The following is a 14,726-nucleotide window of genomic DNA, read 5'->3' as shown; positions in this document are numbered from 1 at the left end:
CCAAAGGGTTTACCTTCCCCACCCCCAAAAAAGGTTTACCTTTCCCCCTCAAAAGGTGTACCTCCCCCTTCCATTATCCAACAATCCATGTAAGATAAGTTTGTATTGTTTAACCTACTAGGCTATTTTCCACGTAAATAATCAACAAATTTGTCAAAATCATATAGAAATGCGATTAGAAGAAATATACTCAACCAATTTCTTTATAACAATTGACGATTAAAATGTGTGAATGGGTTGGAAGAGTTAACCGGCAAAGCGGCCAAGAAATATACCTCCCGAATTCCTCAAACTAGTCCTCCTCTCCTTCGGTTATTTTGTAAACCACCCAAATTATTTAACCTCCCTGGACAGATTTTCTAAACTAATTCATCACTGGACATAATTTCATACCGTCGCGAAGCTTCCTGGTTTCGGAATCCTGATGTTTTCCTAATTTTCCTTTACTGTAGTGAACTTGGAAGTTAGAATAGTAGTAATTGAAAGGTCTCTTCTTTGGGACAGCTCCCCCTTCTTGCTGACATTATATTCGTAACGTTGGGGAAATACATTTCTATTCTTAGTGTAATATTCTTGCGTTATGGTTTATTCAGATAATCTGTCTTGGCTGCTTTCATTATTTTTTTCCTCCTATGACTATTTTGGTTTCTGTTTGTTTACATAATGTTTTAGGTGCTCTTATCAACTTACTTCCCCCCCCCCCCCCTCTCATGACCATCCTGCTCTTAAGTAGCCAGTGAAAGTTATTGACGAAAACCGTTCTTGTTCCGTAAGAATGTTTATGTTTTTATGCATAAAATACAAAAAGGGTGACAATATCTCAAAACATCAAGAATTTCCTTAGCTTTTTATAACTTTCTTCTAAGATCACAACGAAAATTTAATCTGTCACGATCACTAAACTGGAAGATGCTGATATACTCCTACAGTAGCATATCAGACCTAAACTAATTTTGAACATTTAGTTCTCCATCGCTTTAGGAAAAAATCTTTAGTGGTTGTATGAAATAACATCAATCCAGTTGAAAAATCCGTGCAATTACAGACAAATTTTTTTATATTTTGGATGCTCTTGTTAGCTTAACTCTCTCAGTGTTATTGAATGTCAAATCTCCCTTTATCATCTAATATCAAAAGGTTAACAAAGGCTAATGACTGAGTTCTATTGTAAAAAAAAAATAAAAACTCAAGGCATAAACTAAAGCATACAGGAGGCAGATTATGAAACTGTACCAGTTTTCCAACACTAAAAGCCAATAGTACCACCCACAGGGGAGTAACGAAAAACCTGCCTGAGAGAAAATAAATGACTGTGGCCAAGGAAAGTTAGTAGCACTACACAGAGGCCGAGGTTAGTTGCAGTGAGAATGGATAAGTCCGATGTGCCATTCTCCAAGTCACCCATGCAAGTGGAATTTTTCCGAAGAAACGCTGCCAGTCAGGCACAGTGAGGCTCAGCAGAGAGTGGAGAGCGATTTCTGGTATCGAAGCCTTGGGAGCGCAAGCTAACTTGAGATCTGTCGAGGAGAAATGTGGTGAGAGACTGTATAGAGATTAGTTCCAAACCTTAGAATTTGACACCATGCTATATATTTTAGGAATAGCGATCTGTTAGTACATAAATGCAATTGTGGTTTATTGGTTCGCTTGAGCTGCTTGACATTAGTCTTTGTCATTCAGAGTGAAGTAGTTCACTTTGAACAGAATCGTATATATGACATCCATTACCAAAAACAAAAAACGGAGGAATTGATCTGTTTACATGAGGGAAAGTGCGCTATAATAAGATCAAACAAATGCAAATATGGTGATATGAAGTTCCTCTCCTTTCCTTAGAAAAAGTAAACAAGTCAACGAGCCGATAAGTAATGGCTAAATGTGCTGTTTAACCTACAAACAGTGCTGGCAAGTTCTATGCTATGTTCTTAATGACAAAACTACACTACCTGCTTCTTCTTCTTCAGCCAAGAAGAGGAATTCAAACAAGCATGGGAGCCGTTTCAAAGGCAAGCCCCATCATCTACTACTAAGCAAAGAAGGGAAGGTGCAGCCCCTAACTCGAATGTTCATAGACAGTGAATGAGGTTTGTGACCTGACCTGCTGGATTTCGATGACCTGCTGTGTGTGAATGTGCTTACTGTGTGATTATTGGTTTGGGATAGGTGATGGTCCTTCTTCCAGGGCCTTCCTGTTATTGCTTCCCACACTGATTCTGTAACCTAGAAATGACATGAATTTAGTTAGTTTGTGAGGAGATTGATGTTCGGAGTGGTCGTGAAACAGGGACAAGCAGTACTATTTATGGAGGCACTGTAAAGTCAGGATTAATCCCTGTTATCTAATGAGAAAAATTATTATTATTATTATTATTATTATTATTATTATTATTATTATACACCAATGCCACATAGAAGTTCCTGTCATAAGGAAACAGACAAGCTCGCAAATTGACTAATTAACTGATATTAAGAAAAAAGTAACTCAAAATTAGTATCCAGGCTAGGTCGAACTTACATACGTACATACATAAATTAATACGCCAAATCTCATGTACCACAGTGACCATTAACAGCTAAAACAAACTGAATCCGATCTACCTTTCTCTTCAAGTCAAATCCGAGGAATATAAAGGCTCCCTGAAGACCATTGAAGGCAGTGAAGAAATACCACAAAATTGGGATATCAGCAAAGGCCCCAAGAACTCCTAGGAGCCAGGTCAGGCCTTGGATTACCCCTAACTTAACGTATAAGACGAGTCGTATACGATCTTTCCTACCTCGGTGGCCCTGTAAAATAAAGGAAGATTAGTGTTTTCTTCTTTTTTTTCTGGCTTAACCACAGGTCCCTAAAGGAATGGAATATGAAATTTAGGCCAAATGCCAAGCACTGGGACCTATGAGGTCATTCAGCATTGAAAGGGAAACTGACAGTACAGAGGTCTGAAAGGTGTAACAGGAGGTAAACCTCGCAGTTGCATAATGAAACAATTGTTAAGGGGGTGGAAAGCAAGATGAAAGAACGAGAATACGAATGGAGGTATAGTAAAAGGAATTAAAGGGTATTGCCATTAGAGGCCGAAGGGATGTTACAAGAACCTTGGGTAACCCCTACTGTGCACCATGTGAGGTGCACCAACGGCACTGCCCACCTATGGGGCATGGGTCCTAGGCTTCCTATTTCGTAATACTTCCTGCTTCATACCAGATTTGAAGGTTATTTTCATATTCAGCTAATTAATTATAAATCGTAATTATAAATCGTAAGAGCAAATTGATAAGTATGCTAAGTCTACATTTCTATATAAAAAATATATTGTTCTGCATAACTTAAGAAATGGTTCAATTAAATTGTGTTCTGAAAGAAGACATATTGATTACTATATTTAGGTTTTCTATAAAAAAATATATATATATCCATTTCAGCTAAAATTAGAACAGTAGATATTCACAAGGAGCCCATACGATCGAAAATGTAATAAATGACTTGAGAGAAAGATGAATTGGAACTGGGACCTATGAGGTCATTCAGCGCTGAGAATAATGTTGGAACAATTGTTAGGAGAGGATGGAAAGTAAGATGGGAGAGAGAGAATATGAATGGAGGTACAGTAAAAATGAATGAAAGGGGTTGCAGGTAAGGGCCAAAAGAACGTTGCAAAGAACCTTAAGTAATGCCTACAGTGCACCGTGTGAGGTGCATTGATGGTTCTAACCTCCCTATTGGGGGGTGGGGAAGAAAGATGAGAGTTTCTTTAATGTATTCATGACAAGGGTATCAACTAAAAATCAAACTTTATCTTTGACTAAATATACAATATTTTATGCATGTAAAAAGACCACCAGAAGGTACTGATACCTATTTGTCTTTCGAAACAACTAACTGCTTTTGAAATCACTATAAGGCAAAAGTGAGAGCGCATTGTTCCATTAGAGGAGGTACAATTAATGGTAGATATTGAGTTCGGGAGAAAAAAAAGTATTATCAAAACTCACCTGTGACTGAGTCTTTAAATGCTTATGGTGACCTTTGGTGCCTTTGCCCTCTGACCCCGTCTGTGACTCCTTGACACTCTGAGATCTCGTCCCAGCATACCTGGCAGCCTTGGCTTGCTTGCAGATGCAACAAATGGTCACAAAGTACAGCACCATGTTCTCCACCACGATGGCTCCCACGGGCAAGACGAAAAAGAGAATGAGGCCGTAGCGATTGTTTATCCAGCAGTAATCGGTGCCATATTCAGGCCTGTAGTCAGCGACGACGTCGACATTGTCAAAAACGAGGGCCAGCATCACGACCAAGGCAGGGACGCCCCAAGCGTAGACGGAGTAACAGATGTAGGTCTTCCGGCTGTTGAGGTCGCCTCTGTACATCTGGCTCCTGAACGTCCTGCAGACATCGACGCTCATGACATTCATCCAGCAGAAGGACGCCATCCAGAAGTAATGCAGGATCGCCGAGAGGGACACACACAGGCCATGGTACCAAGTGGCTCCTGTTCCAGTCAGGAACAGGATGTGGGCCATGAAGAGGCAGCACGCCAGGGAGAAGAGATTCCTGCCCGGTAGATTCCTGAAACGGGGCACCAGCATGTAAATGGCTATGTGCAGAGCCAGAGAAACGATGGAGATCACCATCACGATGAGAGTCAGGCATTTGTGGGCGTCCGAGAACTTCAGCAAATAGTGACGGCCCTCATTGCAGATCAGGATGTGGGAGGTATTGACGATCTCGTAGGACCCCACGGCGTATATTTTCTTCGACGCATTCATGAAGACAGACCCGTTCTCCCTCGCCAGGTAGCCTCGAAGAAGAATCTTGGGGCAGCTGTCGTCCAGGACAGACGAGTTCCTCAACTTCTCGAAGACCTTCTCGTCCCGAACGCACTGCCCGTTCTCGAGTTTGAAGAGGTACCCGCACAGAATTTTCTGACATTTCATGTGGATCGGGTCCCACAGTTCGTTCTCCTTGTTGCAGTCCTTACTCCTGAAGTCCATCAGGACGGAAAACACGGGAATCATCCCCCGGGAATTGGCTCTCCGGTTAGATGATGTCGCGTTCCCTGGGGGGTTGAAACATTTGAGATGGCTGGAGGACACGTTGACGAAATTGCACCTGGCGCAGTGTGGGTTTTTGTAGTAAGTCTCCCGGCCTTCGTCGTCCCTGAAGGTCACGAAGTGGGAGTATCTCTGGCACTTTTCTCTGTCGAGACGATCAGGCCACGAGGGGTGGCAGTGACGCACCTGGAGTGAAAGCAAAAATTCAATCTTTTATCACAAATAATGGTAGTGAAGAGTGCTTCTAAGTCCCCTCACAAATTGTACTATGATTGTTATATTCATGCTTTACTTCAGTGAATTCAAAGGACGCGTAACAATGCTTTTAATTGAAATGTGTAAAGTGAACTCTGCAGGTCTCTCGTTATTTACATATACATATAACAGCAATGACCTTAAATGGGCCACTACCTGGCCAATCAGGTGAACCCCTTTTACTTACCAAAAATTTACAGATTTCTCGAATCACTGGCCACAACTGTCCTCAAAGCATTATACCATTCAATAAACTTTTAAAGTTTCAGCATCATTCATTACCAAAATGTTAATTTTGAATAAGATAATCGATTACCTGCTCCTTACAATAGAAGCTTTTCCCTATTCGATCTTTGGGACACGTACTTTTGGGGAACATGCACAGACGACCTCCATAATTCAAGGCGAATTCAGTTTTGTTTTCAAACTCCTCGACCTGTTGAATATAGGGGTTGTAAACTGTGTGATTATCGGTTCATAAAACAGATATGGCATTCAGTAAACCAAACTACAAACTGCCTTGTAATGAGGCACTGGATGGCTGAATATTCAACCAGTACTTCAAGGCTAGCTAATGAGTATTTAAGGCAGGTTTTTATAGTAACTTCAGCTTAGCACAAACATGAGAAGGCTGAAAATAACAAATGGAAAATATTTTAAATATTTCAACTGGGAAACTCAGATACAGAAATATTCCCTAAACATTTTGATTGGTTGACTGCAATTTCTCCCCTACAATTTACAAACAAACAAAAGAACAGAGCATCCTACGAGAGAAAGAAGGCAAAAGCACACAGAGAATAACTGATATATTTTAAATGAAGAACTCAGATACCGAAATATTCCACAGACATTGTTTATCTGATTGCAATTTCTCCCCTACAATTTACATACAAAAACAAAAGCACAGAGCATCCTATGGGAGAAAAAAGGGCAAAAACACAGAATAACTTACCTCGAGTGAGCAGTAATATCTGTTCTGGTAGACCTTGTGCCTCTTATCTGCAGGAGACCTGTAGGTGAAGCGTTCCCATCGCCGCTGGCCGGGAAAGTACTGGGCCTCCGCCATGAATTCGGCCATGGTGAAATCCCTCTTGATCTGAAACGAGAAGGGCTAGGATCGGTTTTCTAAAGGCTGTAGAAGGTATTGGAACGTAGAATTTAGGCCAAAGGCCAAACGCTAGGATCTAAGATGAGGTCATTCAGCTCTGAAAGGGAAAGTGACAGTAAAAAGGTTTGAAAGGTGTGACAGGAGGCAAACCTCAGTTGCACTATGAAACAATTGTTAGGAGAGGATTGAGGAAAGTAGAGAATATGAACGGAGGTACAGGAAAAGGAATGAAAGGGGTTGCAGCTAGGGGCAGAAGGGACACTGCAAAGAACCTTCAGTAAGGCCTATAGTGCACTGCGTGAGGTACACTCACACCACTACCCCGTTACGGGGTAAAGGCTGTACAAGGTTTAAGTCATATCTTGGTGTTTTATGTAATGTGACACATTGTGTATCCACTTCTTGGTTTACAAATTTGTTCTCTGTTACACACAATTTTTTTTTTCTATGGGAACCATTGGGCCGCCCTAAATGAAAACAATCTGCGGGACACATTCTTATTTTCACGTAATTTGCAGGACCTCCACTCTTATTCCCACACACACACACACACACACACACACACACACTGAAGGAACACTCACTCCCTCTTATTTTCATGCACTCTGCAAGACCACTTCTCTTATTTTCAAGCACTCTTCAAGACCACTTCTCTTATTTTCACGCACTCTGCAGAGCACATACTCTTATTTTGACGCACTCTGCAGGACCACTTCTCTTATTTTCACGCACTCTGCAGGGCACATACTCTTATCTGCACACACACACACACACACACACACACTGTAGGAACACCCCCCCCCTCTCTTATTTTCACAAACTCTTTAGGGTCCCCACTCTCATTTTCACGCACTCTGCAAGAACGACACTTATTTTCACGCACTCTACAAGCCCCCCACACTTACTTTCACTTACACAATCGCAACGTTTACAAATCTCACTGCATAATATAATTACCGATTCTTCAGCCCTATATTGATTCCCCCCAACAAGAAAACCACTCCCTACAGCCCCTAGCTGTAACCCCCTTTCGTTTCTCTTACTGTACCTCCTTTCAAATCCTCTTTCTTCCATCTTACTTTCCTCAACCCTCTCCTAACAACTGATTCTCAGCGCAACTGCTTTGAGGTTTTCCTCCTGTTACTTAACCTCTCGAACCTTCTACTGTCAATATCCGTTTCAGCGCTGAATGACCTCATAGGTCACTCAGTGCTTGGCCTTTGACCTAAAGTCTATATTCAATACCATTCCTGCTCGACAGCCTTTTTTTTTTTTTTTTTTTTCTATCTTACATCAGCATTTAACTACTCAATTCAAATCGGGTACCTGGCCCGTGGCGCAGTTGATTGTCACGTTCCACCGGTGCAAATTGGCTGCGTCGTCGTTGCAAACGGCGCAGTGGAAATTGACGTACGTCACGTTCGAGTCCTTTGACGTCACCGGCAGGTCCAGCACGTAACTGTAGGCAGACGCTGACACCTGGTGATAAAGGAAAGAAATTAATGAAACAGAACAGAACATAGAATGTGGGCCAAGCGATGGGACTTATGCTGAGGCCACTCAGCGCTGAAAAGGAAACTGAGAGTAAAAGGCTTGAAAGGTGTAACAGGAGGAAAACCTCAAACCAGCTGCAATATGAACCAATCGTTAGGAGAGGGTTGAGGAAAGGAAGATGGAAGAAAGAGAAGATGAACGGAGGTACAGTAAAAGGACTGAAAGGGGTTGCAGCTAGGGGGACGAAGGGACGCTGCAAAGAACTTTAAGTAATGCTGACGGCATTAACCCCCCTACGGGAGAAATGAATGATGTTAAGCCCCGTTGGAGGATAGGGCCATCAGTGCATTTCAGCTTCCCTTCTTCAGTTTTGCTGTCCAACCTCTCTGTTATTTCTTAGTGCAACTGTGGAGATTTTTTTTCCCAGTTCGACCTTTCGATTTCTGTACGTCTTCACCTTCATTCCTTTTTCAATCTCTTTCTCTTGCTGTCCAGCCACTCCAACAAATCCCTCTTTTCACTGTCTTGAGCAAGCGCCAAATGGCCGATTGTTTCCTAGCGCTTGGCTCCAAAACCTCAGTTCGATCAAATCAATCAATCAATATCGCTTATTATATATAAGTCCCTTTGGGTCCAAGTTATTCTCAAGGTAATGTTAATCAGATATTAATGGTCTATTTGTAGCTTGATATCTATCTATCTATATATCTATATATATAATGTATACATAGCACATATAACATACACACACACACACTAAGTTCACACAGACCTAGAAACAGCTTGGAAGGGTCAGCGAGAAAACCAGATATTTCCCAGGCAGTAATCCAACTGATTTAGGGAAACGCGCTGAATTGAGCAAAAGTAATCTTCTTGCTCCGTCGAGTGAGGAGGTTAAGGCAAACCTTGGGACAGGATTCCTTGGGACGAATTTCTTTGGACGAAGAGAAAATAATCAAGTCAAGACGAAATTCGCCCAAATGAATGAGAAGTCTGGTGTGTGTGTGTGTGTGTGTGTGTGTGTGTGTGTGTGTGTGTGTGTGTGTGTGTGTGTGTGTGTGTGTGTGTGAATAAACAGAACTGTGTGGAACTTCGTGGAAGGAGAGTTCACATCAAATAAAGAGAATTACGTGAACTTCGCGTAAGGGGAAGTTCATAGAAAATAAAGAGAACTTCGTGGACTTCAAGGAAAGAGATGTTCACATCAAATAAAGAGAAATACGTGAACCTCAAGTAAAGAGAAGTTCACATCAAATAAGGAAAACTAAAGTGAAATTTAAGGAAAGACAAGAAGTTCACCTGAAGAGAATTATGTGAACTTCCAGGAAAGAGAAGTTCACATCAAATAAAGGGAATTACGTGAACTTACAGTACAAAGAAGTTCATAGAAAATAAGAAGCACTTGAACTTCTTGTAAAGCGAAGTTCACTTCAAATAAGATGAATTAAGTAAACTTCAAATAAAGGGAACTACGTGAACTTCAAGGAAAGAGAAGTTTACAGAAAATAGAGAGAACTGCGTGAACTTCAAGTAATAAGTTCCCTTAAAATAAATAGAACTAAGTATAGTAGCGCTTCGCTTAAAGAGAATTTCGCATAAGGAAAACTTCATGCAAAGTAGAGAAAAGGTCACGTAAAGTGAAAGAAAACTTCCTGTGAAGAAGCTTAGAACTTTGCTTTTAGACAGCTTTTCTTCAAGCAAAGAGAAGTTTGCGTTACCACTCTTCACCAATAAAAAAAAGGAAAAAAAAAAGATGTTTTTCACAAGTATTTATGTGTGATCATACAATCAACTTCTTACAGTTATCAGGCCTGTACTATTGTATGCGACAGAAACCTGGCCACTGAAGAGGAGGGACTTTTGGAAAGAACCCAGAGGAGGATGGTGAGATGGACTGCTGGAATATCACTGCTGGAAAGGAAGGAGAGTCTAGATGTAAGAAGAATGTGTGGTATATGTAATGTCAAGGAGAAGGCTAGGGAGGGAAGCTCGTCTGAGACACTATGGCCACGTAATAAGACGAGAGGAGGTGGAGCCAATCAAGAGAGCTAAGAACATGCCAGTGATGGGGAGGAGGAGGAGTGTGGGGCATCAGCGAATCAGGTGGATGGATGTGGTGGGGGGAGGGGTGTGTGGTTGATGGGTGGCTGGGGGAAGAAGATACAAGGAATAGAAATAGATGGAGAAAGTTGACTTGAGTGGCCGATCCTGCTATACAGTGAGACTAATAAAGTCGAAAGAAGAAGAAGAAGATAAATCAAATATCATAAACTTAATGCTGAGAGACTGGAGGAGAATTTTTGAGGATATAAAAGAAAAGTGGATTCGAGTCTCACCGGGAAGAATTATTTCCCCTTTTGGATTCCAAGGCTTTCAGTGAAAAGAGTATCCAATTTACAAATTGCTATTTTATTCATTTTGACCAAAATATTATTATCCTGTACATATTACAACACTTTATTCCTCTTGTCTCACGTTTCACACAGTGGCTGAGATGACCGTAATCATTGTGACGACGCCAGTTGATATAAATCAGTAAGTCAACTTGTTACAGTCTTCTATTCAGTGGAAGGTGCTTAACCAGTAGATAATAATAATAATAGTTATAATGTTGTTGTTATTGTTATTATTATTATTATTATTATTATTATTATTATTGTAAAAATAATAATAAATAAATAAAAATAATCACCTTTCTTCATTTTTGGAATATGCTGAATTAAAATGAATGGCCAAATCTTACCTCTTGTCGACATAGATTCTCAACCGTCTTATCCTCATAGCCTGCCTTGCATGATTCAACCATTAGAACGCCGACTGTACTCTGAAATAATAATAATAATAATAATAATAATAATAATAATAATAATAATAATAATAAGATACATGACTACATATCCAAGTAAACTAGATATTTTATAGTAATAATACTATTACCAACAACAACAACAATAATAATAATAATAATAATATACATGTGTACATATTCAAGTGAATTAGATATATAGTAATAATGCTATTACCACCAATAATAATAATAATAATAATAATAATAATAATAATAATATACATGTGTACATATTCAAGTGAATTAGATATACAGTAACAATGCTATTATCACCACCAGTAATAATAATAATAATAATAATAATAATAATAATAATAATAATAATAATAATAATAATAATAATAATATACATGTGTACATATTCAAGTGAATTAATATATAGTAATATAATGCTATTACCACCAATAATAATAATAATAATAATAATAATAATAATAATAATAATAATACAGAGAGATAAAGCAGGCAAACACTTCCTAAGGTTAGGGAACCAGGAACCAGGGACCAGGAACCAAGAACCAGGGACCATGGACCAAGAACCAGGAACAAGGAACCAGGCTCCAGGAACCAGGAACCAGATATACTCACAATCGTCTGCATCTTCCTGCAGGAGTATCGAGAACTTCCTTCCTCTCTCCCGTCTCCCCAATCTGCCTCGGCCCTGTCACGACAGCAGTCGCCGTAACGGACGCAGTCACTGTCGCACTGACAGAGCCTAAATAAATAAATGAATATGTAAACAAACAACTTAATTAATTAATACAGACATGATACTGACGTATGAGATTCAAGCTGTCAAGCCCCAGCACTGGTGGGACGCTTGCGGTCATTCAGCGCTCAGGACAGTTCAAACAGGGATTTGGAGCATACTAAGGCACTTAATTTCTTGCAAGGATTGGGAGCTTATGACCTCGAAGAGCATCGAAAATTACAGTTCAGTCAAAAGGGAGAGGACACTTAATTCACACGTCTACGGTAAACAGTCAAACTGGATGACTGAGTGGGTTCCAAGACGAACTGGTAAAGACTGACACATTCCAGGAGAAAGTCATTTAATTCTCATGCCTAAAGTAAACAGTCAAACTTAATGGCCGAGTGATTTCAAAGACTAACAGTTAAAGATTGACACATTCAAGGAAAAAGTCACTTAATTCTCACGCCCAAAGCAAACAGTTAAACTGAATGAGTGAGTTGGTTCATAGACGAATTGTTAGACTGACACAATCGAGGAAAAAGTCACTTGAGTCTCACAACTATAGTAAACAGTTATTTGCTTCTCATGTCTCAAGTAAACAGTTAAAATAAATAAATGACCGTCTGAGTGGTTTCAAAGGTTCAAAGACGAACTATTAGACTGAAACGTTCAAGGAGAAAGTCGCTTAATTCTCACGTCTAAACTAAGCAATGCAACTGAACGACTGAACATCTGCGTGAGTTCAAAGACAAACCGTCGAAGACTGACACATTCAAATCATTCCGGTCCAGAGGCCTGAAGGGACTGTCCTCGACCATTCTGGTGGAGTTGTACCAGCAGTACCCTCTCTCCACTTCGCAAAAGTCCTTCCCGAGAGTCATCTCGTCCAGTTCGTCCCACAGGTCCTCCCAAGGGACCAAGGGGTACTCTTGTTTCGGGTGTGACCGGGCTAAAACGAACGAGGCAAGGATGCAGATGACCTGGTACCTCTTTCCGCCACCAGATGTCCTTAGCGGATGGGGAAACTTCATCTGGAAAAAAAGTAAAACTTGATATATGTTTGTTGGCATAGTTTTGTTTTGAGAAATTTAGGCTGTCAATGCGAAAAGAGGAAACTCGAGTGGTTGGACAGCTAAATAAAGAGTTCCAGGAACTAAAGGTGGAACCGGGAGAAACCCCCACAGTTGCACTACGAAGTACTAGTCAGAGAGATTGAAATGGAATAGAACATATAGTTTAGGCCAAAGGCCAAGCACTGGGACCTATGAGGTCACTCAGCGCTGGAAAGGAAATTGAGGGTAGGTAGGTTTGAAAGGTGTAACAGGAGGAAAATCCCGCAGTTGCACTATGAAATAATTGTTAAAGAGGGTGGATAGCAAGATGGAAGAGAAATTGTATGAATGGAGGAGGTACATTAAAAGGAATGAAAGGGGTTGCAGCTAGGGGCCGAAGGGACGCTGCGGACACCGTTTAGTAATGCCTACAGTGCACCATGCAAGGTGCACTGATGGTGGCTTTATGTACGAACTGTATACAAGTGTGTGTGTGTAGGAGTTAGTGGGAACTGAGCTTTACCACTCTTGTTGGTGTAGTGATAAGCTGATTTGAATTATGTTTCCACTCTTTCTGATTCAATGCTTTGAGAAGACAGTAGAATTTAATCCTAAACTTATTCTTTTGATGTTAAGTTGTCAAATAAAAGAAGAAGGTGTGTTAAATAAAGGAAGATCATAAAGTTCTGATACTCCGGAAGCGAGTTCGAGTCCTACTGCGGACATCCGAATTTCTTAATGTTCTTGCATTTGGATCTCGGGCTTTGTAATGACAAGCGTATCCAAAAAGTGTGAAGAATTCGAGAAGGTAGGTGACCAATAGATTCTATATATATATATATATATATATATATATATATATATATATATATATACATACACACAGTTGATCTCTGAAATATAGCTTTTATTTTCTACATTTTGGCGTTTTTATGGGCTCCTTATATTTGACGGAATTATCTTTTAACAGATATATATATATATATATATATATATATATATATATATATATATATATATATATATATATATATATATACCACTTTGTCGCATCTATCCATTAAGTAGATCAGCTTCCGTTTGCTCCAGAAAGGGGTCGTCGGCCATTGGGAACCTTTCAGCTTAATGGCGAAATCCTATAACTTGTCTAGGATCATATATCCTGCCGCTGTTTTTAAGGTAAGTGTCCTTCGCCCTTGTCCTGTGTGTGTGTGTGTGTGTGTGTGTGTGTGTGTGTGTGTGTCAGTGTGACTGTGTGTCATATTCCTGTAAAGGTAAAAGTTAAGTATACCTTAGTTTTACCAGACCACTGAGCTGATTAACAGCTCTCCTAGGGCTGGCCCGAAGGATTAGATTTATTTTACGTGGCTAAGAACCAATTGGTTACCTAGCAACGGGACTTACAGCTTACTGTGGAATCCGAACCACATTATACCGAGAAATGAATTTCTATCACCAGAAATAAATTCCTCTAATTCCTCATTGGCCGGCCGGAGACTTGAAAGCGGGGGTCTCGGTATAATGATGTATGAGCCGAAGCCCATGAAACTTTAACCATGGCCATTTGGTGGCCTGTCCTATATCGTTGCCAGACGCACGATCGCGGCTAACTTTAACCTTAAATAAGATAAAAAAAAAACTACCGAGGCTAGAGGGCTGCAATTTGGTATGTTTGATGATTGGAGGGTGGATGATCAATATACCAGTTTACAGCCCCCTAGCCTCAGTGGTTTTTAAGATCTGAGGGCGGACAGAATAAAGTGCGGACGGACAGACAAAGCCGGCACAATAGTTTTCTTTTACAGAAAACTAAAACCTATATGAATAACAATTATGACAGAGAATGTCGTGTCGTTGTTAGGAGATATAGTTAAAAATTTAAAAAAAGTAATAATATAGTTTAATTTAGAATTTAGGCATAGGATATTACTTAATGTATTCAAAAACCACAACAAATTACTCATCACATGAAAATGGCATAATAATTAAAAAATACAATGTCTCCAGGCTATGACACGGATACATTTACATGTACAAACCAATACTGACCAGTCACATAAAACCAGTTTACTTCTGATTATAATAATATATCTCTCAGTGTTTGCATCTAAACCCGGTACTCTCAAGTCACGTAAAATACCAACTGTTTACTTCTGATTATAATATATCTCTCAGTGTTTGTATATAAACACGGTACTGGCAAGTCACGTGTTGACT

The 14,726-nt window shown here is 40.0% G+C and overlaps 1 protein-coding gene across 4 annotated transcripts in view; it reads right to left on the bottom strand.

Moving 5' to 3' along the window:
• Positions 1-14,726, bottom strand: part of LOC136848254 (uncharacterized) — a 48,941-nt gene that overhangs the window by 9,296 nt on the left and 24,919 nt on the right. For 3 of the 4 annotated variants that reach the window (XM_067120631.1, XM_067120630.1, XM_067120633.1), the window contains 9 exons: positions 12,226-12,488; positions 11,352-11,478; positions 10,659-10,739; positions 7,748-7,900; positions 6,266-6,424; positions 5,627-5,746; positions 3,994-5,241; positions 2,599-2,787; positions 2,099-2,220 (listed from right to left, as the gene is read on the bottom strand). In XM_067120631.1, the coding sequence (XP_066976732.1) occupies positions 2,099-2,220; positions 2,599-2,787; positions 3,994-5,241; positions 5,627-5,746; positions 6,266-6,424; positions 7,748-7,900; positions 10,659-10,739; positions 11,352-11,478; positions 12,226-12,488 (2,462 nt within the window). The remainder of the gene's footprint in view (positions 1-2,098; positions 2,221-2,598; positions 2,788-3,993; positions 5,242-5,626; positions 5,747-6,265; positions 6,425-7,747; positions 7,901-10,658; positions 10,740-11,351; positions 11,479-12,225; positions 12,489-14,726) is intronic. The other variant, XM_067120632.1, reaches the window with a different exon arrangement.

This window comes from Macrobrachium rosenbergii, chromosome 18, assembly GCF_040412425.1.
Source record: "Macrobrachium rosenbergii isolate ZJJX-2024 chromosome 18, ASM4041242v1, whole genome shotgun sequence".
NCBI classification, from domain to species: Eukaryota; Metazoa; Arthropoda; class Malacostraca; order Decapoda; family Palaemonidae; genus Macrobrachium; species Macrobrachium rosenbergii.
Note: the sequence above shows the minus strand (reverse complement) of the source record. Positions and strands in the feature narration are given on the sequence as shown.